Source organism: Ambystoma mexicanum, chromosome 3q, assembly GCF_040938575.1.
Source record: "Ambystoma mexicanum isolate Mex_15411 chromosome 3q, UKY_AmexF1_1, whole genome shotgun sequence".
Taxonomy (NCBI): domain Eukaryota; kingdom Metazoa; phylum Chordata; class Amphibia; order Caudata; family Ambystomatidae; genus Ambystoma; species Ambystoma mexicanum.
The window spans coordinates 95,707,362-95,734,234 of record NC_090926.1 but is presented as its reverse complement, the minus strand read 5'-3'; the positions used below and the strand labels follow the sequence as shown (position 1 = coordinate 95,734,234).

Genomic DNA, 26,873 nt, shown 5'->3' with positions numbered 1-26,873 from the left:
TTCTTGTAAACACTCCATAGATTCCCTGAGCAGCAAAAGGAGGCAGAGATGAAAGATGATTGACACTACAGTCCCTGTACCTGCACATGGCCCATAAAGGACATGAGCAAAGCATCTAAATAGACACCCTAATGACTTCCTAGCACTTTGATCCCTTGTCCCCCTGCAGAGACAAAAGCCTTGCCACCCTCCACATGGGGCAGATCTATAAATAAGGGCCAGCAGCCTCTTTGGTCCAGAAGGCAGTATGTAATTATTCTGCCCTGCACATCACTCCTGAAAGGGAGAATTGTGCATGACAGAATATGTGACTGTGTCCCAAGGCCCATTACGCATGATCGCCACACTGTTCCAAATGGTGTGCTCGCAGTGTGTTTCCCTGTTGCCCTTGTGAAACGCTGTTGAATTACGCTACTGGGAGGCTCTCATTTGTGGATGCTGTTCATGAGGAGGCAGAGATACCACAAGTTGTAAAAACACTCTGTACGAGCAGCGTGCTTACAGCGTGTTTCTGTGTTTCGCGTCTTTGCGTGTTCCGGTTTGGTGCTCATAAGGCTGGCGGGACAGCTTCTTGTGAACCAATGGGATCTTAAGACCATAAACTGAAAAGAATACCGACACATGGGCGCAAAATCAGAAAGGAGCTTCTGCTGAGTGTACGAACTCTATTTATTCCTTCTCCTCCTATTGAAAACATGAATCTTTGCAGTCATGGTGAAGGAGGTTTCCCTGCTGCATCGAACCAACCAAGTTCCTTACAACCTTCCGAAATGGAGTTAATTTGTATTGATGTTGACTTTCCGGCAAGAAGCAGTGATAATTCAATAAATATATGTGAAACTGATGACTTTGCTCAGGGTTCTCCTGTAGCTAAACATGACTGCCCCTCTGGGATGTATTTCACATTGAATGGCACAACAAATCAAAGGAAAATTGTGGATTTGTGTCCGTATGTTAATGCAGAACAAATGGATCAGCAACAGTCTGCATAAATGTAAACCATTTTTTTTCTTTTTAGAGTGTGAGCAATCCCATGATTTCTTCCTTGAGGGACTTACAAGTTGAGCATGAACAGAATGAGATGGAGAAAGAAAGCTGGAATCTACCTGAAAGTTGTATGCCACGAGATTCTTTGTCAAATTCACCTGAGCTATTTAATACTCCGGTGGGGAGGAGGATCAACCATGACATGGCTTCAATTATATCTAGTTCAACAAAGTATTCAACCCCTGCCATAGCAGATTTGGGCACACAAACCTTGGCAGCCTTGAATAATGTCATATCTTCTTTGCCCAAAAAAGAAGAGGTTAGATGCTTCTTCAAAAATGAAGGCTCGGGCATTGTGATGAAATTGGTGGATCTTCAGAAAGAATTTAGCTCCTTGCGAATTCATGAGAAAGTGACAGATATTGTTGGTTAATCTATCGCTAATGTCTCGAGCCCAAGTGTGCACAAGACAACCGCCTGTGTACATTGCACTAATAGAGGTCTAGTCATCACACAGTCAATATATCTAACATTGGTGAGCAGGGTGGGTGTGGTGGTCAACTTGGTAACAAGGGGCGGGGGAGATAGACAGAAACTCCACTCCCCCATTTCTACGTTGGAGGGATCTTCCTTTATGGACACCCCACCCTCAATAGAGGTAATTGAAGAATATTTGTGATTAGGTGCAATTTGTATTTGTATTTATTTTAATTTATATAGCACTTTCTTCCAGAGTGCTTAACATGAGGAACAAGCAAATACAACAAGCAATACATGACATTAAATCTAAACCAGAAGAATAAAGGTTGGAGCAATCAGTGGTCCTTATGGAGCTGCCATCAGCCCATATAAGTGAATTAAAAACCTCTAAGAAAAAGAAAAAAAAGAAGAAGAATCTTACAAAGGAAAATGTGCAGCAGAATAAAAAGTCTAAAAAAAAAAGAACTAAAGTGAACAGTAACTCTTCGTTGAGGTTTGTGAGAACATTACATTTCCAGTTAGACCAGGAATCAATTCATAGTAGCGCAGTTACTAAGGGGGCCTGAAGTCTGCTCCAATGTATCAAAAATGTACTAGTACCCAGAAGGCTAAGGATCTGGTTCAAACAGCTTCACAGTATTCTCTTAACGGTATAGTTGGCAACACACTGTTCCAAACAGATCGGTAGGAGCTGTTGTTGAGTCCTCCAGTAGTGACAGCTCTACAGCCTACCCCTAATGAGTTAGTGCAACTGCTTCAGGAATTCAAAGACAAAGATTGTGGGACCCAGTTTTATGTAAGTCATAATTTCACAGATATGGGGCCCATAGAAGACACACAATCTCCTCAGGGATCTAAAACTAAAAATGGTGGTACTCAATGTTTTGTGAATCGAAATTTTACCAATTTGGGGAACATAGAAGATGGGGAGGAGCTGTCATTGAGGTGGTCAAGTCACTGAGTAGTGACATTTTCAAAGAGGTTTTTAACCAAAAGTCTGGGACCCAGTCTTGTGTATGTCGAAATCTTGCAGATGTGGGGACCATACACGATCTCCAAACACGGAGAACATGGGCATGTCAAAGGGAATGTGAAATTCCATTACTTGGTCACAAAAAAAACCTATTGGGGTTCAGAAGGGGCTCAGGAAAAACAAGTACTGAGTCAGAGACAAAGAATGGGGCAATTCATTTTAGGATCCCATGAGACTCTGAGCACTAAGTGGGCTCAGCTCAGGCCAAAAATGATCCCATTGAGTTTTTATTTGAAAGCAATTTTTAACTATGAAGATGGGTTAACTTTGAATAGAAGGATGGGCTTGGGTATATTACATGTTTAAAGGTAATTGCATCAAAGGATATTGATTTGATTGAATTATTTTAGTCAGAGACCTAATTTTAGCATCTGTGGACAAAATTAGACAAAGTGGTTTCAACATATATTCCACCACGAATGAGCAAGAGGCTCTTTCAAACACTGTAAATCATTCCAAAGGGAATGAAGTTCAAGCACAGCGGGAATGATTCTCTCAAGTAAAGCAGATTTTAGCAAGACCCATGTGGTAAGACTAGATGTTCAAGGGGGGATGTGGTCGTGGTATCCCAAACACTTAGTGGGCATTTGAAGGAGCGGAGTGTATCAAGGCCGGGTTGTGTGCTGAATCCAGGAAATTATTGTGAGAGTCTAAGTAAACACAATCTTATTTTCCTCCAAGAAACCTTCTTAATTGAGAACGTCACATTGGGTGACTCAGCTATTTGCCAAAAATAGCCACCAAATGTTCAATGGGCCGTCCAAAGGGGGAGGGGGGTCTATTGATTTGGGTAAGAACAGATGTTACCCACAGTATGGAAGTGTTGGAAAGCTTGATGTATGGGGTATGGGAGTGAGTGTAGTCTTGAAGGCAGAGGGACAACATTTGTTGATAGTTAATGTATATTGTAATTAAGTAGAAATGCTCAAAATTCTAATTATGGAGCATATAGAGAGTATTCTGACTGAATGGCTGGAATTACATACATTTGAGTCAGCTGTAATAGCTGGTGATTTTAACACAAATTGTCTAATCCTTCAAGAATTGCTGAGATCCGATCTGATAAGAATGTTAATAATCCTATTAAAGTGGTAAAAGATCAGAAAGGGAAGAAATGGTGGAAATGTTTTGTTAACTGGAATCTTTTTGTAATGACAGGAATGTATTCAAAAGGAGAACTACGGAACACTTGCAAAAAAGTGAATAACACATCCATTATTGATTTTATAATTGTCTCTGAGGATTTGTGGGCTGGAAAAAAGCATTTTGAAATAAAGGATGGGTCTCCTAGTGATCATGCAATATTGCAAATGTATTTTTCTCCACTGAAACAAGTATTCTGGAGGAGAAAATGACTAGGGTCAATGTGTCTTGAGGGAAAATAGATTGATCTGGGCACAGAGGGACATCTGCGATTTCAATGTGATAATTGGGATGGGATTGTTAGATCAACTAGGGGAAGCAAAAAGGTGTGCCTGTACTGTGCACTATTTTCCAATTTTCATAAAAAATCTTTTAGTGCTAATGAAATTGAAAGGGAAGCCTAGAAGTGCTCCTTATAATGAGGAAATTCAGTGTCATAAAAGAAGGTATGGAAATTAAATGACATGGTGTAGTAACTCCTTTGATGGAGAGTCAGTTGAAGAGGTAAAAACAATGTTCTAAAAACAGAGTTAAAGGTATTCAGGCAATGATATATCAAAGGGAGGGGGAAAAGATGCTTTGTTGTATTATGGCTAAGAGAGAAACAAATTATTGGAAACTCGTTAAGACCAAAGATGATTTCCAAACTTTGACCCAATCAAACCACATTTCAGAATCCACTTGAACACAGCACTTTACACAGTTAAATGTACAACCCGCTGACTCACTATTAGATTAGGAAAATTTGAAGAAGGAAGCCTGGCTTTTGAAACCCACAGTAAGTCAAATTGAAAACATTCTCAAATCTATAGATATTCAAGGGAACTAGGCCCTAATGGCCTCTATAATTTAGAGTAATTAAGGGAAATCCAAAAATGTGTGCGGGAATTCTGTGTAGTCTCTTTCAGTCTATTATTCCCTTAAAGAAGACTCCGGAAACTTGGAAAGTAGCACATATAGTACGCATTTTTAAAAAAAGGTTAGAGGGATTCTCCTTTAAATCATAGGCTGATTGCTCTGCTAGTAGTGGATTAAAACATGTTTGCATCAGTAGTGCTTTCCTCTCTGAAAGAGTGGGTGGATGAAAAGGGCGTCCTTAAGCCAAACCAGGTGGGTTTTCGAAGGGGAGTGGGCACAACAGTAGCAGGGTGGGTGCCAAATGATGTGCAGTGCATGGACTGGGGAGGCATTGCAAAGGAGGTGTTTGTTGTCACAGTGGCTCTTTCTTTTACTTTTGACCAAGTAAATAGAGACAAATTATGGTTGAAATTACGGAAATGGGGATTGTCGGCGGGTTTGTTAACAATATTGATTCATCTTCTTGAACATTCTGTGTTGAAGTTATGATTAAACCTCGAATGAATGCTGTCTGCCTTGATCCCTACAAACCGCAACCTGCGTCATGGCTTAGGCCTCTTTTTATTTAATGTTTATATGGCTTATCTGGGCGAGTACTTAAAGTCTGCATCATTTGTAGCCCCCTCTGTGCTGGGGACAAACAAATATTGGCTAACCTATGCTGATGATATTATTATGATGGACTGCACCAAGGTGAGAATTCAAAGATTGATAGACAGTTTCAATTTATATTGTAAATAGAATAATTTAATGATAAATGTATGGAAAACACATTTATTAGTCCTGACAGCAGGCAAAAGATTTAAAAAAAGTAGATTGTGGCTAGAAGGGGGAAAAGTGAAACAGGTCGACAGGACGGAATACCTTGGTTTTCATATTTTTGTGAACCCGGGGAAAATTATGATTTTGGAAGTTTTTTTTGATGAAACTTTGATTGCAGCTGCACAAATAAAAAAGTATGGAAAGTTTACTATTATCGCTTGACTAACATATTATAGAGCAAAACGTATTCCTATATTGATTTATGGGGCTGAAATACATCATAGTTTGTTCGACGAGGATTTTAAATACCTGGAAGGTTACATATGGAAAAGAGTTTTAGGGCTACCCTTGCCAATACCCATAAGTGTTGTTAGATTCGAGCCAGGGCTGTTGTCACTGGAAGCTCATATTTTATGGAGAAAAATAATTTACTGTGTCACAAATTTAAAATCCATTGTTTATGGAATTTAAGGAGGAAAAGGACACTAAATTGAATAACATTCTTTATTTATTTATCTATCTATTTATCTGTTTATTTGTTGATTATATATCGTGCCAAGTCCAGAGGCATCTGGGTGCTTTCTTACAGATAAAGTTACAATTGTTTCCATAGTTACATATACATAACAGTCCTCAACAATAATAGATACAGTTCATTGAGGGGTGATGCATTATTTACATAGTTGCATAGAGTAGTCCATAGTGGACTAGTGAAAATTCTGTATGTACAACAGACATGTGTGGGATAAGTTAGTTACCCAAGCTTTTTGTAAAGAGATAGGTTTTCAATTGTTTATGAAATATCCCAAAGGATTCTTGTGTTCTTTGTTGGACAGGCAGGGAATTCCACTGTTTGCTAGCTACCACCCGCTTTTTGAAGCTTAAATCTCAGCGTGGTGAGAAGGTGCATGTAGGCTGCCCTTGCAGATCTTGCAGAAGGGGTTGTTGTTATTTTGACTGATAGGTAAGAGGGGACCACCCAGTGAAGACATGTGTGTGTCAGTGTGAGTGTTTTGAACATGATCCGTTCTTGTGCCGGAAGCCAGTGGAGTTTCTGTCTCGTTGAGGAGATATGTGATGATCTGGTGAAGTTAAGCGCAGTTCTAAGGGTGTTATTTTGTAGAACCTGGAGTTTTCGGATGTTGTGGATCTTGGTGCGGCATATAAGGCATTACAGTAGTCTAGTGGGGTCAGGACTAGAGCTCTAGCCAACGTAATGCAGCTGTCGAATGACAAAAATTGTCTGCAGGCGTTGATAAGTTTACAGGTGTAGGTTGTAGCTGATGTGGTAGCATTTACTTGTTTTGAGAGTGTAAGAGACGAATCCAATTAAAATCCCAGTGTTTTACCTCTTTAAAGACTTTGATGGTGTTCCCATCAATGTTGAAGAGTTTGAAGGCATCATTTAGTTTGGCAAGCCTGAGTTGCGAGCCTGTGAGGAGCAACTCGTCTTGTGGTCGTTCAAGCACAACCCGTGATGTGCCATTCATGCCTGGATGGTTAGGTAGATGGCATTGAGTGTGACGGTGTCAGTAACATGGTCCACAGGGATGGGTATGAGGATTTGGGTGTCATCTGCGTAGTCAGTTTAGGTGACACCCAAATCGTCAAGAAGGTCAAAAAGGGGCTTAGTTGTTCATATCAAAACAATGGAGAAATTGGAAGAATTATGTGTGTGTGGAAACTCTTATTAGAGAATCTGTGAGCATCGAAGCAACATGTATGGCTCACAGGCTGGTGTCGCGATTGTGACTCTGTGGGTTGGTATGACCGATACAATAGATTGATAATGAACACAAAATGTTAGGGGGGTGTGCTGGATACCTCTGCAGATTTACATCAGGGGAAACCAGGCAAATTTTGTTAAGGTTTAGACTGGACATCTTACCCCAAGAGCAAATTGTTTTAGGTGGAAAAAGAAGGATTGTCTCTCAGACAAGTGCAGATTTTGTTTACAGCATAGCAAAACGTTGCAGCATCTATTCTTAGAATGCAACGCACTTGTTGATCAAAGGTGAATTTGCTTCGAAAATATATGTTGAGCTTTGTGTGCAATACAGGGTCCATGGCATGAAATATGTGTTGGACAACCCTGCATTATCAATTAAGTAAGGCACTGATGCAATTTTTGGGTATGATAAAATAGGTGGATTAGAAGAATGTTAGTGGTCCATAAATGCGTATGTATGACCTTTTCAAATAATAGGAAATGGGAAGTTTTAAGAATACGGTGTATTATGTGCGAAAATGAAAACAATAAATTATGGGAATGTTCTAATTATTCATGGTTTTATGGAGAAAACAAAATTGTGGGAGTGTATTAATGTATTACTGTAAATATGGATTGATGTAATAATATGTGTTGATAATACTTTGTGAAGGTTTTATCTTTTTAAAAACTGCACAATAGAAAGAAATACAATGGTATATTTATTCAGAAATATTGGAAATGGTAATGCAGCATACTGTAGCTGCCTTTTTGCTAGTATGATCCTTGAACACATGTGACAATATGCTTGCATTCAGGTATATTATACATTGCAAGATTTAAGTCTGTGGTCCTCGGAGTCGGAATCATTGACGGGTCTCCTTATGTGCTGTGTTTCTCAGAGCAGACGCTGGTGGAACAGTGTTCTGAATTTTAAGGAGGAGCTTAGTTTCAGAAGAAGTTTAAATGAGATATTTTGGCATGACATCAATATACATTGGAACAGATCTTTATTAGAACTATATGGGCTTCTTGCTTCCTGCAAACTAACTACCATGTAAAGGACCCATGCTTGCTTTCTCTGCCTCTCTTAAGCCCCTCATCCCTACCTAACTTGCTGTATTATGTTACTGACATTTTGACTTGGTTCCTTGCTTTATTAATCCAACCTACCATTCTGATCACTCCTTGTCTCAGTCCATTGCCATGTTACTTCATGAAACATGGTCTTTCTTGCACTGATTGTAACCTCTTCGCGTTTTGTTGCTTTGCTGCTTTTTACTATGGGTCTGGAGATTGATTGTAAGCTTATGAACTCAGTTTCACCAGATCTGGAGCTGTTACTGTTTATTTACTGGCTCACAACTTGGATGGATAGGTTGTGACCTTTTTCACTACCCACCTGCTTTTTGTATGTCTTGAAGACTTTGTTTTTCCAATTCTGTTGACTTTTTCACCCAGTATTTATTTCAATTGCAAAATCGAAAAAGTGCTTGGACATTTGTGCTTTCTCACAAAGCTCTGTACAGGTTTAGACCAATGAATGTAGTAGCTTTCCATTTTGGGTTAGGCCTTGGTGCTACATGGTGTATAACATGGTATATACCTGCCTTCAGGATTCATGAAATCCTCTGTTGACTACAAGGGACGGGACCGGTAATACTCTTTTTTCCACTGGGATGCTGTGCACTGTTCTAGCCCCTCACATCCTTGGAAGCCATCTTTGTGGGTCGGTGGGACCCCACTCTCTTTGGTTTGTTTGCACCAACATAACCTCTCCATGTAGCATTTCTGCATTGTTTTCTCAGGGGACAGTCTGGCTCCAGCTTCCATTTCCTTCTGGCCATCTTTGTTTTGATGTCATTCATCTTGTTCAGGGATATAACTTCAACCGTCTCCTTCTCTGTTTAATCACCATTTGTATGATCATTATTCTTCCCTGCTTCCTAAATCATCTATTCGCAAACAACAATTGAGTTTTCATGTTGGTGTTTGGTGCATAGGTGTCATATTCCACTTAATGAGCCAGGACTACTGGTTTGGTATTTCAGGGGCAGATTCAAATGCAGAGTGGATAGCACAATGGGGGAGAAGAGGCGCACTTTCAACGAACGTCCACCAACTGTACTAACATAACGATTGCACTAACTATGGGCTACACCACAAACTACCCTCCCATCTTTATTTTTAAATGCATTTGTAATATACAAACATTAGCTCTTGTAATGCAGCATGTGGTAATTATCAGTCATGACATTTCAGAGCAACAACGATCCAAACATATAACACTAACATACAAAGACTGTCTTCTTTTCCCAGGTGAAATCTCAGCTAGACCTGTAGATGGTAAATGCAGGAGAGGTTCACTCAAGCTTGGGGGAGGGAAACAGCAAGGTAGTGATTCCGTGGATAAGTTTGCGCTACTGCGAATATGTGGTGGGTTTGGTTTATAGATTCAGGGTGATTTGTCATCCGCCAGAGGAACATGTCCCTTAGTAGGGCTTTCCATGCTTCGAACGTGACACTGATGTCACCCTCTGATCTGTCCATTCCCTTTTCCCGGGCTGCAGTCTATGCCGTTGTCCATCCTTCCTATTCTTGCTCCATTTCTCGTAGCTCGGGCCTCCAGACGATTTCCACATCATTGCAATTGCCCTTTTGGCCAGTATGCACACCACGTCCATCAGTTTCACCAAGTGTCTGTGTTGCTCAAACAAGGGTATGTTCCCACGAGGCAGTCGTTCGGAGTCCAGTTGTATCTGTTCACACTTGCGCTTCTGCAAGTACTTTCTATTTTAATCCAGAAGGCCTGTATCATACTGCAGAACATGTGTAGTAGGCTAGAGCGCCTTCATAACTGCTTCAGGGGAATTTTGAGTTTGTGTGCTTGCCAAACCCAGATAACCTCTTCGACCACAAAAAAACAATGGGGGAGTCTTTGCCATGTTGTAAATCATCTGGACCTTGCACAGTTTATGATGACAAGTGACCATGCAGTTGACTGGACCAAAGTGCTGCTTACTGATTCAATAAGGCGATTAAGCAGCTGCTGATGTTTGGGTGTACACTGGCTGTTGATTGGTAAGGGAGGCACAGCCCCCACCCAGCCAATTTTCTGCACTTCTGTATTTTCACCCCTCCCATGATCGTCGAGAGGTCTTGATATTGAGAGACTGGGCTAGGTTGCATCCTGGCAGATGCTTTATTTTCCGACCTTTGATCCATGTCACTGCTGCTGCAAATGATATCAATCTGGGAGTCACTCAGATCACTGAGGGTACTGAGTAGCCTACAACACTTGAGTCACTGAGGCCACAGAGAACACAGCAGGCACTCAGATCACTGAGAGCGCTGTGGACACTAAGATCACTGAGGTCACTTAGGTCATTCAGTGCTTTGTGATCACAAACGGCATGAAGGGCACTGAGATTACTGAGAACACACCTAATTTATGGAGCTTGGTCATGGAGTTTAGGGTTTAAGTACACCAGTTAGCCAATGTTTGAGTTGTATGTATCGATAGACATGTGTGCTTGTAAAAAGTTGTTTGAGGAAAAATAGTTGTTTAGGAAGCAAATGTTGGAAAGTGAATTTCCTTGTAAAAATGTCTTTTTGGGTGTGGATTTTGGATGGTACATCTGAATAGCATTTAGCATTTGCAAATGTTGGAATTGTGCATTTGTCAAGTGTCTTCCAATCTTTTCTACCTTAAATTAAGATTTTCTACACAATACTGAAATATCAACAAATATACCCACGTCAATTAAGTGTAATTTCACAAATTCGTCAAACCTTATTTTCATGAAATGTGTAATGTACAACAGTTCAGATCACAAACTGCATCTGTGTGTAATTAGGTAAAAATTGATTTTTGTGACTTTGAGAAATCTGTCTTGAAATATGTTGCAATACAACAAATACAAACAAATTGTTTCTTTAAAGGACTAGCAAAGTTCAATAAAGTGCACGATATGCCACCCATATAATAATATTTGGGAACACGTTGGTGAACAGTGGGCAAACGTTATATGGAAAACGCAATGTACACTTAACTGCACTACCACTAAAAAACATTGGCCTAACGGATGCTCTGGTTATGCTTACCTTAAACAAATTTGAACGCAAGTGATAAAAACTTTGTTGAAGGAAACCATGGTTGCACTGCAAAACAATACCATCCTAAAAATGTTACGGTTTCTAAAGTAAAAATAACTCAGCCACTGCGGCGAGGATGCATACCGTAATGATAAATAGTGCCCGGCTGCGACATTCCATGGGATACACTTAACGTGGATTGGCTCGTTTCCGAGCCATACCACAGTGTAATCCCATGGACACACTTACGTGCATCGCGCACCGGGTGCACTCTCTTTTTTTTTCTTTTTCTGGCGACCATGGAAAAGGAGAAGGGACTATATGTAGTCCCTTCTCCTTTTCCAAGACGGCCAGTTTCCTCCCATTCATTAGTACGTAGCAAGTTGGCCCAAAACGGCGCCCTGTTGCTCCGTACTAATGAAGCAGTATGCGCGTTCTAGTGTTTCTAGAACTAACGCGTACTGCAGCGACACCTTTTGAAACGGCAAAAGAAATGCCACTTGAAAAGGTTTCATCAGCGCATTAGCCACATTCCGGGAGGCTAGACTTGCCCAAATATAAAAACTCAGCCAATCAGCCCAATGCAGAACAAACAGCAACGTTGAACAAAGGCGTTTTTAAAAGGCATGCTGCTGGCAAGGGCTTACCTCTTCAGATAAAATTCAGCCTGTGGATTTTGATGCAGCGGGCATTGCAGGCGGTCGGCAAAGGCCTGGTTGATGATGTTGGGTCACCCATACATGTTTGGTAAAACCATAAGCTATAGCTATGGCCTTAAAATATGTCATCAGTGATTCCATCTATGATGTCATCATTGTCTTTTTACTGAATATGTAGATATACATTCAAGGAAAAAAATGTAGTTGCAGGGATGTTAAGGTGAGAACTTAATGCAACAAAAACCTGGAAATTCAGCTAAAGCCACCTTAACTTCGAGCCCCCTGTTGCGCACACTATGACCAGAATGATGACGACATAGATCACATCCCTGATGACATCACTAATTACATGTGGTATGGGAACACTGATGACATTACAAATCACATCACTGATGCCATCAGTGGTGACAACACTAATTGCATTGTATATAACTGATTACATCAATAATGGATTTAGACATAACATCATTTATAAGTTAGCTCATTAAAACTTTGATTACCTTAATTTGAATTTAGGCCGTGGAATTGTACATGACAAAGGCTGGTTTCACTGACCAGCATCAAAGGCCATAGCTAGTGATTGGATAGTGTTAAAAAATACCAATGTGCATGGTTAAAAGCCATGCCTAGTAGTCCGTCACCGTTTTAGATTATACAGTGTGCAAAGTTGAAAGCTGTAGTCAGAGGCCATGGCTAAAGGCCATAGCTAGTGCCCATTAATATGTCCGAATATACAGTTGGCACAGCAAAAGGCTGTGGGCACTTGCTAGTATTGTATTGAAAACTATGGCTAGCGGCTGGTTAGTGTATATAATATACAGTGGGCACGGTCGAAGGCCATAGCTAGTGTCTGGTTAGTGTTGTGTAATACACAGTGGGCACGGCTAAAGGCCATAGCTTATTGCATTTTATTATTTGAAAATGTACACACTGATCAAGGTCACAGGTCATGGCTAGTGGCCCATTTATACATTAGAATATATAATGGGCACAGTCAAAGATTGTGGCCACTGGCCAGTATTGTGCTAAAGTCCATGGCTAGTGCCTGTTCAGTGCATATAATATACAGTGGACACTGTTGAAAGCTGCATCCACTGGTAAAGGCAAAATTCTAGGGTTGGTAGCCTGTTAGTGTTTTAAAATATTCAGTACAGATGGGTGAAAGTTGTGACCACTGTCCATAACTGAAGGCCATGACTAGTACCCATTCATGTGTTAATGTATAGTTGGCCATGCACACTGACCATGGCTGAATGCCATGCCTGATGCCAGTTACTGTTGTAATGCAATTAGTGATGTCATAAGTGATGTGATCTGTGATGTCATCATTGTGGTCGTAGTCTTGCGCAACAGAGGGTGAGAAGTTAAGGAGGCTTTAGCTGAATTTCCAGGGTTTTGTTGCATTAGGTTCTCACCTTAATGTTCCTGCAACTAAAGTTTTTCCTTGAGTTTTGTTATTCCATACCTAATTAACATTAATTATACAGACATACTCCTTAGACGAAAGTGCGCAAGACAAAACAGCATTGGAAGTAATGAACACCAGAAAAATGAAAAATGACCCGAGAGAGGAAATGTTCCAAAAAATATGCTTGCAAATTATAAAAGGTTCTCACCTTTAAAACCCAGCATTCTGTCGTGATATATTCCACGGAAAACGAAATCCCACAACGAAACAAGTGCTTGTGGTTTTGTAAGTAAGCATCTGCACTGGGACCATGACAACCTGGGTAAAATCCTGGTAGCCAAATACTTCAGCAAGCATGTCAACCTAAAAAAAACCCCAGGGGGTTGCATCCGCCCTCTGATAGTGCCCTAAAAAGCAGTCACAATAAGGAGAAAATAACTGCACCACTGTCCTTGATTGCAAACTCTCTTTCCACATTGTGGGCAAATACTCATGACTTACTTGCCTTTCCATCATTTCCCCTCCTCACCCCCATGTCGGATTTCAACAATACTCTGCTCTATAAAGCTAACTTGAAAAGTACACATACCATAGTGTCACTCAAATATATAAATACTTATAGAACTATGCTAGGCAAAAAAGTGAATAATTCAGGCATTATCCCCCCACCCCGCATCCTGACTGCAAGACTACAAATACCAGAATGCAATTCAACAAAAGGCAAAAAAACATTCTCAGAGTGCAAAACTTTCAAGGACTTACAGTAGCACGGTTTAAAAAAAATAATGTGGATGCTGTGTGTTATGAGACATTCAAAACTCTGAGAACTCACAATGTTTTTAGGCATTGCACAGTGAGATTAAATTAATTGCCATGGAGCACACACTTTGGTTAAGCAGCGTTCTCCCAGCGGTACACCATTTTTCGGCAGCATCAGTTTGGCACGGGCCGATTTAGCACGGTCATTCCGCTGTAACCCCACAGTTCGGTATGCCCTTTTTGGCGCGCAAGCCATTCTGGCGTTGTTATTTTGGCGCAAGGGATATTTGGACGTGGCTGACATTACAGCCGCGTCTAAATGCCATCATGCTAATAAAGATCACAGGAATGCACTGCAGCAAACCTCGCCACCTCCCACTTGCTTTCCTTTTAATTAAATTAAATTAGTTAAATAACAGAAAAAACCATGCAGCCTTGAACCATGGTCTGCCAGAGCTCCTGGTCCAGCATTTAACCACTAGTCCACAAATGCTTGGTGCTTAATGGGGCATACATTTCATACTTAGCCTATGATTTAATATGTTCAATGATAAAATGCTAGGTATTAAACTTGTGAAAATATACACAATAAAATCACTGTAGCATAATGGTTAAGTGTTGTGTCTTGAACTCCTTTTTAGATTTCATTTTTTCTGTTTTATAAAAATGTGGATCCCGTGCGTTATGAGATGTTTAAAACTGAGGAAAGATCCAGCCCCATTAGGCCATGTTTCTCTAAGTGTTCTTTTAAGGAGGGGCCCATGTAGTAGGCAACATGCCTTAGTGGGCTGACCCCACCCTCACTTTGAAACTATGCAGGGTTCGTCCCAGTTACTGCAGGGATGGGAAACCCAATGTTGCTGTAAAATTACCTTTTTTAAAATGTTTTATTATTGGCTGGGATACAACAAATACCAGAATGCAATTCAGCAAAAGGCAAACAATTGTCTCTGAGTGAAAAACCTTCAAGGACTGACAGCAGCACGGTTTTAACAAAAGTAAATAATTCAGTTGCCCATTCGGTCGCCCATCTATGTAGGACTGGCCCTGGTTAGCTTCAAAGCAAGAAAAGGGCCGGCCCATTCCTCTAAGTGGTCTTGTAAGTTTGGCTCACTTATCAGTCAACATGGCCTGAGTAGGCTGGACCCTTCCTCACTTTGCAGCTAAACAGAGTCTCTCCTGGTTACTGCATGAATGGGAGACCTGGATTGGCAGTTGAGACACTGGCCATGGCCTTTGGCCATAGCCAGTGATTTTCCACCCCCAACATCACTATAGTTATACAAATATCTTTCACAAAAAATGTTCTTAAAAATATAACCGCGGGTGGCGAACTACCCATACCCGTGGTTATCCGATGTCCTTTGTAACCTCGGATATAGCCGCAAATATTTGCAAAACAGCCAAATAAATGTTTCCCTGCCCCCCCAGGCCATCGCCAACTGGTGCCCCCCTCATCTGTGCTAGCTCCCCCCACTCCCCAGACTGCCTCCTCACCTCTCCCTTTCACCCAAGAGCACACACTGCTTCTGTGACGTAGTTTGCTTTCAGATGTCGGCTATTTACAGCTATAGCCGAGGCTACAGAAAGCTTTGTGTTGCAAACTCAGTCTCCGGACACCCTCAAACTCCCAAATTTCAAGTAGTGCTTTCTAGCCATCCTCCCAACTCTATCCAAATGGCATTTGTATGTTTTTTGACCTGCAAATAGCTTTTTAGTGTGCCCATAACCTCGGCTACAGCTGCAAATATGTCTCGCATCTAGAGAAAAACAAGAAGGCGGTCATTTCATTTCTGAAAACCATGATCCTGCATTTCACAATGGGAGATATAACTTCTCCATCATATTTCAAAATAACTACGGCATGGTATATCCCCAAACCATGCATGGATCGCGAGTCAACGCTTCATGCCCAATGTTTTTATGACCTGGACCAAATCCATCCAGCGGTTTAGGCTGTGCACGTTGGCAAAAATGGACCTTTTTATTCAATGGAAAAATGTATGTTAAGTAGGCCACACTTTTGGAGATCATGTTTTTTTATGCATAATAACTTTTTTTAATGTTTTAACAAATCTTTACAAAACTTTGCACTCTATGGGTGGGGTGGCAGATTTTTAATCACTTTCAGAATTTCGGCCAAATCAATTACTCAAATCAAAAGTTATTAACAATAGAATTTTGAGGGGTTCCTATGTGTCTCTGACTAACCTCCATTATAGGGCGGCGACCTCCATATAGTACCTGGTCATTGTTCCATACCTCTATACCTTTCATGATTTTTCCTAGTCCTTTGCAACTGAAAAAGTGTTTAACAAATAAAGCTGTGGAGAACCAGGACAAACCAGGCGAGGTATCTCACCTCATGGAGCCCAGTGAAGGCCACTTCACATGGATGGTCACATTGGCTTTCAACAGTACCTTGCTACTTAGGTGACGTGATCCAGGAACCATGAGATCAGATACATGTCTTGATCTGTCCATGTTGAATCCAACATATGTATCCAATGTGTGGCCATTTTTCTTTTTAAAAAGTGGAACATCAGCCAGTCAAATTTCATATTTTGTGACATGGGATCCACAGATCCTCACCTTGCCAATTAGATTGCATTTTTTTCACCAATTAAATCATGTTTTTTACATTCAGAAAACATATATGCAAATGTTCAGCCAAAGTAGACATAAATCATACTGCTCTAGATTGTTATATTTTATTTTAAAGAAAATGCTGGTCTGATTTTCTCCCGATTTGAAAAAGTGTGCTTTCGGGACCAGAGAGTCATTCCTCATGAAGGCTTGGTGCAAATCTGTCCAGCATATTTTTCTGTAGGTGAGGGCAAATATTCCCTATGGAAAAGGAATGGGAAACCCACATTTTGGAAACGTCCCTGGAAGGAACGGCACAAAGTGTTTCCAAGCAGTTCAGTTCTATGTTTATAGATTTCTTTTTTGCCATGTTTGATACATATCTATCACATGCATGTTTTGACATGTTTCATGCATATCTGACAAACGGTGCCAAAGTTTATCAGTTTATCAAAATGATGCCCCACGCTCCACACCAAAGAAGCATTTTTAAGAAAAAAAACATTTTAAAAATGCCACCACGTGATGGCTGGCCCAACTCACCTTCACATTTCACATCTGTGGATGTTGTTGCCACTAAAATAATTATAGCCTACTCTTGTTACTTGGGTCTCATAAAGGGTTCACTGTTCTAGATCATTATCAGATAATTGTATTATGTGCTCATCACCTGGCCCACACAGTTGTTGCTAACATCACATAGCCCGTATTGAATGCAGTTTATGAATTAACTAGCTTTTCTTTGTTCAGATAATCTGTGTCCACAAAAGTAATTGTCTGAAATTTAATTTTACAAAGAGATGAAAATTTGACAGTGAATAATAACCTGTACATCACTCTAGTGTCAAAGTCCAGTGGTGTAATGCTCTGCTAAATAAATCCCATGACTCTTGCTATTAAACCCACACATCTGAATATTTAGTATGTTCCTCTAACATTATATCTGTGTTCACTGAAGTAACTACCCAATCCATTTAATATGATGAAGATTAAGTTAAACAGTAACTGCCCAATCAAAAATAACAACATTACATGAAAGATGTAAATACATGAATAAATAAAATGCCATTGTATAATGCACTTGGCCTGGATCTCCCATTAGCATGGACACCATGAAATCTATGTTTGCAGTAACCAACTTCAATTCGCCTGACTGCACTACAGGTATCATTGGTAAGTACAAATAGCTAATGTTGGCAGAACTTCCCCACAAATGACCTGCTAAATTAATAGCTCCTAACTGCACTGCACGAAATCATGAGCAAGTACTTATAACTAAGGCTGGAGAAATTCCGCAACATGGGCCTTCTAACCAACTTCACTCGTCCTGACTGAACAACAGAAAATACTGAACAAGTACTTATAACTAAGGCTGGAGAAATGTCCCCAAAATAACCTGCACATAGGTCACCAATATGTTTAACATAAACATGTCCGAATCACATTTAGGGGTACAAATCCCCCCTCCCGATCCCTCAAATAGTCCTTTTCCTCCCAGAACCTCATACATTTTTTACACTTTTTTCCATTAATAGTGCAATAGAAATGTGTGTAACCTGCCCCATTTCCCTTCAAGTGCCTGCCAGACCATATTCGCGCTGTGGAGCATGTACTATGGTCCTGTTGAGAATGGTGGGAGAGGTGGCTTATCCATAAAGGGCAACGAGGGGCTCAACTACCAGATGTGCCACCTATTATGGATGAGCCATGTCAGTCAAGTGAAAACACTGAGTGCTCCCTCTGTTGATAACTGTAGATGCACCCCTGGACTGGCTTTAACTGGCAAACGGAATCGTAGTTTCACTTTTACCATTTCTGTTCCCCAGTGCACATGTTTAATGGACCAGGCAAGGCTGAAGATTTAGTTTTACTTCCGCAGACTTACATGGCGCATTGGAACGCAGGCTTGGGAATTGCATGTTTTAATGGGCCTAGGCGGTGCTCCTGCAGATGGCCTGGGGTGTTACCTGACTGAGCGCTCCTGCTCCTCCATGAATTGTGCAGGATTCAGTAAGTGCTCTATATTCCTGGTTCCAGTTTGTGTGCGCAAGAGCTGGAAAAACTTAGGTGGAGAAAGCGAGGTGCAGAGTCTGGACCGGGGACTTTATAAGAATGTATGTTATGTGTGTATGTATGCCTGTATGCATGCGTGAATTAGAGAGTGTATAATGTATGTATGTACGTCTGGATGTGTGTCTGAATGAGCATGTGTATGGTGTATGGGTGCACGTCTGAAGGAGCAAGTGAATGCTGACTGAATGTTCATGTAAATGAGTGAGTACATTTTGGGTGAATGTGTGAATGATTGGATAAATGTTTTGTGAATTTGTGTGCACTTGTGTTTGTGCTATGTCCAGTGGTGATTTCATAGGGGAATGTGGGGGCATACATTATTTATTTTACTATGATAAAGCAAGCATAAAACGTGGCTAGATTGGCATGTTTTGGTCCAGCCAGTCTGGCTCTAATTTCTTAATGTGGTATTGTTTTTCTATTCGGCATCGATTATAAAGCAAGTATGATAAGTACTTTTACATGGCCAGGCTGGCATTTTTTTAGTGTGGACAGTCTAGCTATAATGTATTTTACTGGACAGCTAAGCTAAAACAAGCATGATATGTGTTATTATATGCCTAGACTGGCATATGTTGCTGTAGCCAGTCTAGCCATAATTTTGTAATCTCTGCATGGCATTTTGTGCTGGGAATCTATGATAAAGCAAGCATGAGAAGTGTTATTAGATATCTAGACTGGCATATTGTGGTGCAGCTAGTCTGGATAGAATTTTGTACTGTTGCATGGAATTTTTCCTGGGCATCAAGGGTAAAGCAAACATGACACATGTTACTAAGTGTCTAGACTGGCCTACAACGGTGCAGCCAGTTTGGACATGATTTCTTATTGTGGCATGGCATTTTTAATGGCAAACCCAACAAGAATATGAGCTGACATGGGAATACTGACATATATTAGCACAGCCTGCTTGGCCATGTTTTATTATAGTATCGTTAATGGCATTATGTGCAAAAGATTAGTATGTTCATATATGGGAAAATGTGCATATATATGTGGAGCCAGCATGGAAATATACGGGCTCAGCCAACATAAACATGTGTTTATATTGGTAAATATTGTAGGGAAAGGCATTATGAACATGCATAGGCATTGTTACCCTAAAAAAACGATTGGAAACTTTTGGCTTTTTTCCCAATTTTTCACACAAACTGTACTTCATAAATTCGGTTCCATTTTTCAATACGTTTTTTTCAGGGAAGAACACATCGCGACTCTTGTAGTTTTGGGCTCCCTTGCTACGATTGGTCTTTTGGACGCATTTGGGTGAAATATTTATGCCCCTCTGATTAATAAAGACACCAGTCACCACTGGATGGTGCCAGCCTGCACTCTCGTGTAGGTCCCTATATTTTATTATTTAATGTCCATTAACTTTTCATGATGAATATCTGCAAAAGTGTTAACGGGACGTCACACCTCAAATAATTTAGATGGTTCTGCGAGTCACTGAACTTGTTTGCCCAGGCCTACTAATATTGTGGGCACCAACCGCATAGCCAACCATTTTGGCTTTACTAAAAAGTACTCTGCTGGTAGACCGGATCTCCTTCTAGGACTCCAGCAAAGAGATCAGGGAGTCAGCCTGCGCAGCAGAAACAGCAACAGGATTAAAGTGCAGGGATATGTCTGTACACTGACCCAGCCCTACCATCCTCCCAGCTTTCTGTACGCCACTTCCAAATTATCTACAAGAATGTAATTGTCTCTCTCTTTTTGGTACCAAAATACAACCTGGAAGATAAGATTAATGTTGGTGCTAAAGCACAAACAGTGAGCAAATGTTATTTAGCCGCTGGGTGGTAAGAAAACAACACATTTAAACCAAAATGTTGGCACTAACACTCTACATAAGAGCTAGAAGTACATAGGTGAGGCTAAGCCCTCATCTATAAGCCAGAACGAATGGTGCTACTAAATCATTACCTAGGAGTCAAAGTCTCCCACCTTTTTAAACTTCGAACCTTGTAAGGTGCTCGTAAACCGTCTGTATAGGGCCAGCACTTAACAAAATGTTTCAGTAATGTATCTCTTATAAGGTGCTTGGTACCGGAAATTGAACTGCAATGTCTTGCTTCCAAGACAAATGCGTTTCCCCAGAACTATCCTAAAATATTAATTAATAACAGAGGTAAAGCACCACATACACAATGGAAGTCATGTTCTTGTTAAAGATACCATACGAGCCAAAACCAATGGATTTGCTACATCATCACCTAGGAACTAATATTCATAGTCACGCTACAGTATCAACTGAGCCAATATAAATTCAATGTATGGATAACTGCATATGTTTTCTGCCTTTGCTCTTCCATAAGCAATTTGATATTTACACAGTGTGTACCAATATGCATGCCTCACTGGGGACCAAGTGAAAATATGTATGTGCCAGGAGAAAAGTAGTGCTTTTTGAAACCTTGATTCCCTGTTTGTTTCCCGTGGGATTCGCAGGAGCCACTGCTGTTTCTCTGCTGTCGATGAAGACTAAGGAGGTGGTTCATTTGTGAGCTAAGCGACTTGGGCATATGCACAGATATAGAATTTATGGAGGGGTTTTCATTGCTACCTCTGCCTGTCCTTTAGTGATGCCCCCTGGCAGACTATTTTTTCAATTACGTGAAAAGAATCAGTGGCAAGGCGAAAAGCAAATATGTAGGAAAACGAATATGATTCTGTGAGGCATCAAAATACATTATAGAGGGGGATGGATAAGATCAAGGGATCATGCGCAGAGGGACGAATGAAAAGAGCTGTGTGGCAGGTCATCATTCATTATTGTCATAATGACCCTCAGAGAACCACTTCAGTTTCATGACCACAAGGTCACTCATTGTACCACCAGAGGTTTGCGATTTTTAATTAGTCCAGTAAAATATGTTGCGGGGAATAGGTTAGATAAATAATTTTTTTTATGTTTAAATGTCCTTCTCCTATTGTTTTATACCCCACTACTAACGATTTAATATCGATAGTTACTTTGTTTAGGTTTTACTTTCAAATCAAACTAATTTCATCTTATACCCCTTGCCTTCCAATCCAAACTCTATGGTTAGCCTTATTAACATGCAGTTTGGGATTTTCAAAAGACCTTTATCTGCAGCTCTGCAAATATATGAAACTGAACTCCTCCCTGATGGTCAACCTGTTGGGGCTGCCCGATTCGGAGGGCACAGGTGATGTTCAATCTTCACCAAATTGGCTCTCTGGTACTATTTTTGTCCTATCAGAGCGTATCTTGTTATACAAGAGTATAACCTTGGTAAGACTAGGCTATAGACCTTTATATTGTTTTTAGTAGGTGGATTATATTTTAACCAAAACCGTTGCATGGATTTTAAATGTAATTGACTGTAACGTCATATATGGTGATGCTATGTTGACAATAACGTGAACGGATGATGGTGCCTTTGCATGCAGAACATAATTGTAGCTGGATTTACAGTGACCACCAGCTCCTGTGTAGAAAACCACAATGATTGTGTTTTCTCTCTATGAAAGATTGCCATCTGGCGAGTGTGTAGATTAGCATTAATAAAGAAATGCTGTGGATCATGACCCATTCAATGATCCATCTCAAAGGGGTTGTCTGTTAACCAGACCACCCTTTCAGAATGTTCTATGCCAAATGTGACTGTACACCTGTGCCCTACTGTATCAGTCTTCTGGTATGCAACTCCTGCTCTTTGAAGGCACAGATCAGGTTCAACATTTACAAGTGCCCTGTGTGACAGCTGCTGTGACAGCAAGGTCACTGCAAACCTTAATACATCTGATGAATTATCCATTGGGGTCAAGATAATCTCTAAATATACCCCATACTTGGGTTTTGGTATCGTGACTGATCGTTCACATAATTATTAAAGCCACATCAGATTTGCATTGTTCAGATGTCAACACTGTGAGCTGAAGCCAGCCATGGATAGGCTATGTGGATGCTAGCCAGGCTGCCCATCTCTGCTCAGCAAGCAAGATAATAGGCTGGAAGATTGTGTGTCTTTGGTCCCTTGAGAGTTTCGGTACCACCTTTCCAGCAAAGGAAATTCCCAGCATGAGGACTCCTGGGATTCAAGCTTCAAAGAGGCACACCCACAACAAAAGGGCCACCGTATGAACAAGGTGTTACATACCAAAGGGCATTTGAAACTGCAGGCTTATGAAGGTGGTGGGGTTAGAACAGTCCAAAAGAGCAGACGAGCCATGATGAACGTTTCTTCCATTTTGGATTTCTGTGGACTTCTCTTTCCTTTCAGTCACCTACACTTTGGGTATGATGCAAGAAGGCAAACATCACTATTACCTTGACAGGGATTGGGCAACATTAAAGCAGGCATCCCTTCATCCAGTTCCCAGTGACCTTTTGCCTTTACATGAAAAGGTCTACCTCTCCTTCTTTGATTTATCTTGGCATCTTAAAGACAGAAGCATTAGTGTGTACCATGTTGGGATATAAATCATTTCCAAAGCCCTCTGCCGGAGGTGAAGAAAGGTGTTCCAAGGATGAGGCAAGCTCTGTCCCATAAACACACTCGGGGAACCATGGAGGTGGCTTGCTGTTGAACCAAGACCTGCACTCCACTAGCTACACCAGTGTCCAGTCTGGACTGGAAATAAAGACGAAAGTGACTGATCTTGTCCATGAACCCCTGGATTGGGCCTTCAAGCAGCCGAAAAAGTCAATCAGCTGGATTCCTGTATTCTGCAGCTTGAGACCATCCTCGCACATGAGTTGATCATATCCAAATGCCTTCAAACCAACAGGACCTGCGGTGCTGCTTTTGGCACTCTCTTCTGTGTTATTTCCTACCAGCAGTGGGTGACTTCGACCTGTCACCTCTTTGAATGAGGCACAGAACCAGCAAGGTCACAAAACAGAACCATTCGGGATCTCGACTCTAAACACTGAAAGTGTTGTGTCACTCGTTGACTCCTCCCAGCATAACCATTGTCTCGAACTGTCTCAAACTTTGGACTGACCATGATGTGTTCTCTGAACTGCATCACTCAAACATCCCCTTTGAAATGCATAAAGCTCAGCTTCGAACCGACTCGTCTTCTCAACCAACACAACTCACCACGTCCGAGCCTTAGTCAACCTGCAAAGATAGCCTCAATAGCCTTGATCAACATTAGAAAACCACCAAGAACAGATTGACGTATTTCATTGAGGTCTAGCATCCATGGTACAATTTTTAGACCCTAGAGACTGATACACCACCCATGTGCACCTCTTTCTACAAAAAGATATATTTTTAAATTACGTTGTATCAGATTCCTTGTCTTTCACCCCTCCTATATAAACCACAGAGCTTGTTACATTGTGCTCTTTCCACAAAATGTTTTTGTATGTGTTTTTCTAGTATTGCAATATTGCATATAGGTGTGTTTATTCATAGTAAATATATGCATAAATTAATAGAACCTTGACACATCCTTCCATTATTTTGGACTGTTGTTCTATGGTAGTGTGGGTTGCTACTGTTATTCCTCATAAGAGGATAGCCTGTCCTCGGCCCACGTTACCAAAAAAGTGAAGGAGGTATATTTTTTGACTGTGCCAGTTTCACCTTAATGATTGAGGTCACTGTTGGTGTGTAGTAGAGTGAGCACTGAGTAGGTGGTTTAGCCATTACTCATTCTTGTGCTAATCCATTGTAGTAGGCATTTCATCACACTCTTATATAAACAACTTCTGGAATAAATGTTAATTGCACATCATCATCCAATCTATCATTCGATCAATATAATCTGTAAACATATGCAATACTCCTAGCTTCCTAAAATGTGTAATGTAACATTTGTGCATGAAGTTGTGCTTGCAGATCAGGTGAAGCACCAACACGGCACCAACACGGCACCCATTTTTTTATCATTGCACCTATTAAACTTAGTTTACTGACACTAGCCTCTGTACGATGAACTGAAAAACTACATGAATCCCAATGTAATAACACCCTTCTGAGAAATTTAAAAGGAGGAACAGAGACACGATCCCAGACCCAGAAGAAGGCAGCCTTTGTTGCAGCCGAAACATCTATGTATACCACAATTACTGCTTCTATATAGTCCATAACACATAGAGGGAACTTCACCCCGACGTCGACCCAGGATTGGTCGTTGTCTAATGACCCAGGATTGGTCATTGTTGAATCTGCAGCACGACCCTCGATTGGTCATTACCTAGTCTGCAGGATGGCTGTAGTTAGGTCTAACATAGAATGCGTACACTAATTTGCTTTCAGGTAAGCTTATATCATCATGTTTATAAGAGTTGATGTAAAGCCATATGCTACTCACCAGCACTGAAGTGCAAATAAAATGTCTGTGTGGTCTATATTTTTTGTTACCGACGACTGTTTCACAAATGTCAATGTCATGTTCTAAATGCACAAATTATGAAAAATAAATGCAAAAAAAGTTTTAAAGAGAGCAATCAGCGGTGAATGGTGAATGGTCTGTGATAAATGCATGTAAGCAACCTATTAGTTTCATGAGCACAAGGCAACATCAACATTAGTGTCCTTAAACCTCCAAATGGGGGTCTCACCCTATTGATCAATGGGGTAAGGACCACTCCTTACACTACAATACTCCTGCATTCACACTACACAAGGACTTTTTGAAGCGTTGCTCCAGGGCTGACTTATCCTGGCCAATATTGAGAAAAATTGATACATACAAAAATATGTTAGGTTGTTAAGTGGAAAGACTACTCTTGTTTCGTGGCAATTTCACTCCTAGCAAAATAATATGCTTTGACTACCTATACAGAAGGCATATTGTTACAAGAATGGATGTCATTAACAGCTTCTTGTTCGAGTCATTAATTGGAATATTTTGTATTGACATTGATATTGTTGCCTCAAACACATTTTTTTACTTAATGTTTTAATTAACATATTTAAAAAAATGTTCAGTGGCTATGATACTTATACCTCTGCCAACACAGAAAGATAAACGTATAGTGGATCATATTCAGAGAAAAGTACCCAGTATATTCACATCAAATTGTAGTATTTCGGCATGAAAATCCCTCACTGTTTAGTGTTCAATCAAACATGTCATACCTGGCTAGATACAATGTTATATTCCAAATGTGTAACTCTTGCTTTTACTTTCAGATTGTGGAAGAATCATCGTTCCTGACTGTGGACATGCTGGAGTCGTGCTTTCCTTACGTCCTACTCAGGAATGCATATCGAGAGGTTTACAAAGCCTATCTTGCGATGCCAACGCCAGACTGACTTCCTCAAGCTCTTCCACATCAAGAAGGTCGGACCTCGTACCTGATGGCTCTAACTGATGACCAACAAATAGTTCTCGTCAGCACGGTTGCACAAGGCTTAAGTTGAAACACACCCAGAACTCTTAGTGCCAAAGATTATACATTGCACCGATAATTTTGGACACACACAGCAAAGACCTTTCTATTCTACTTCAAGATCACAGGGCCATTATTGCAAGGCCTCGATGGGCGTGGATACCACCTGGTGATTGCTTCTTTGATACTCAGATTACTTTCATGGTGATGACACATGGCTCCTGTATGACTAATGTAAACTGTGACAATTCAAATCAGTGGCTGTCAAATTGTAAACGTAGTTCCTTGCTTGTATCTAGAAGTCGTTTCCAGGAACAAAATGTGCAGTCAGTCATATATACCCTTAAATCATTGCAGCTATCAGCTCGAGTTCAACTATCAGAAACTTGTAAACATACTGGTCTCTTGTCCAGAACAAATATGAAACAACTTTCATCACACTTGATATGTGGCTGTCTGTGTTATTGCCTCAGTATTGCTGGTCTTTAATTGCTCTCTATATTTGTGCATGCTCCATCATTGCCAGATACACTGAGTACCAGGGGTCATACCCGTTCCGATTAAAATTATCCAGTTCTTTGAGAATCCTATGCACTTAAGAACACTTTAGACTACTCATTGCGTGTGGCAGTCTTCTGACTTAGGCTACTCGGAACAATGCTGGAAAGGTGTTGGGAAGAGGCTGCTCCAAGTTTGAACCCGCAATACGAAGCCCGCAGAGCCAAGTGATGATAATTAAAGTAAGTAGAACTTAAGCCATTTTTGGTGTAAATTGGGCTTAGTAAGTCAACCCAATACACACACTCTATATATATATATATATATACATATATATATATACAATACACACACACTATATATATATATATATATATATATATATATATATATATATAGGGATGATTGGCTAAACTGAAAGAATAGTGCAAGTACAACTAAATTTACTAAGCGCAATGAAATTGGTGAAGTACACATTTAACCAAAAAAAATGACTCTTGATCTTA

At 40.5% G+C, this 26,873-nt stretch overlaps 1 protein-coding gene across 1 annotated transcript in view; it reads left to right on the top strand.

The window, feature by feature from the left end:
• Positions 1-26,314, top strand: part of NCKAP1L (NCK associated protein 1 like) — a 2,015,530-nt gene extending 1,989,216 nt beyond the window's left edge. The window contains exon 31 of the mRNA XM_069653209.1: positions 25,670-26,314. Within this exon, the coding sequence (XP_069509310.1) occupies positions 25,670-25,792 (123 nt within the window). The 3' untranslated portion in view covers positions 25,793-26,314. The remainder of the gene's footprint in view (positions 1-25,669) is intronic.
• Positions 26,315-26,873: the final 559 nt, after the last annotated feature.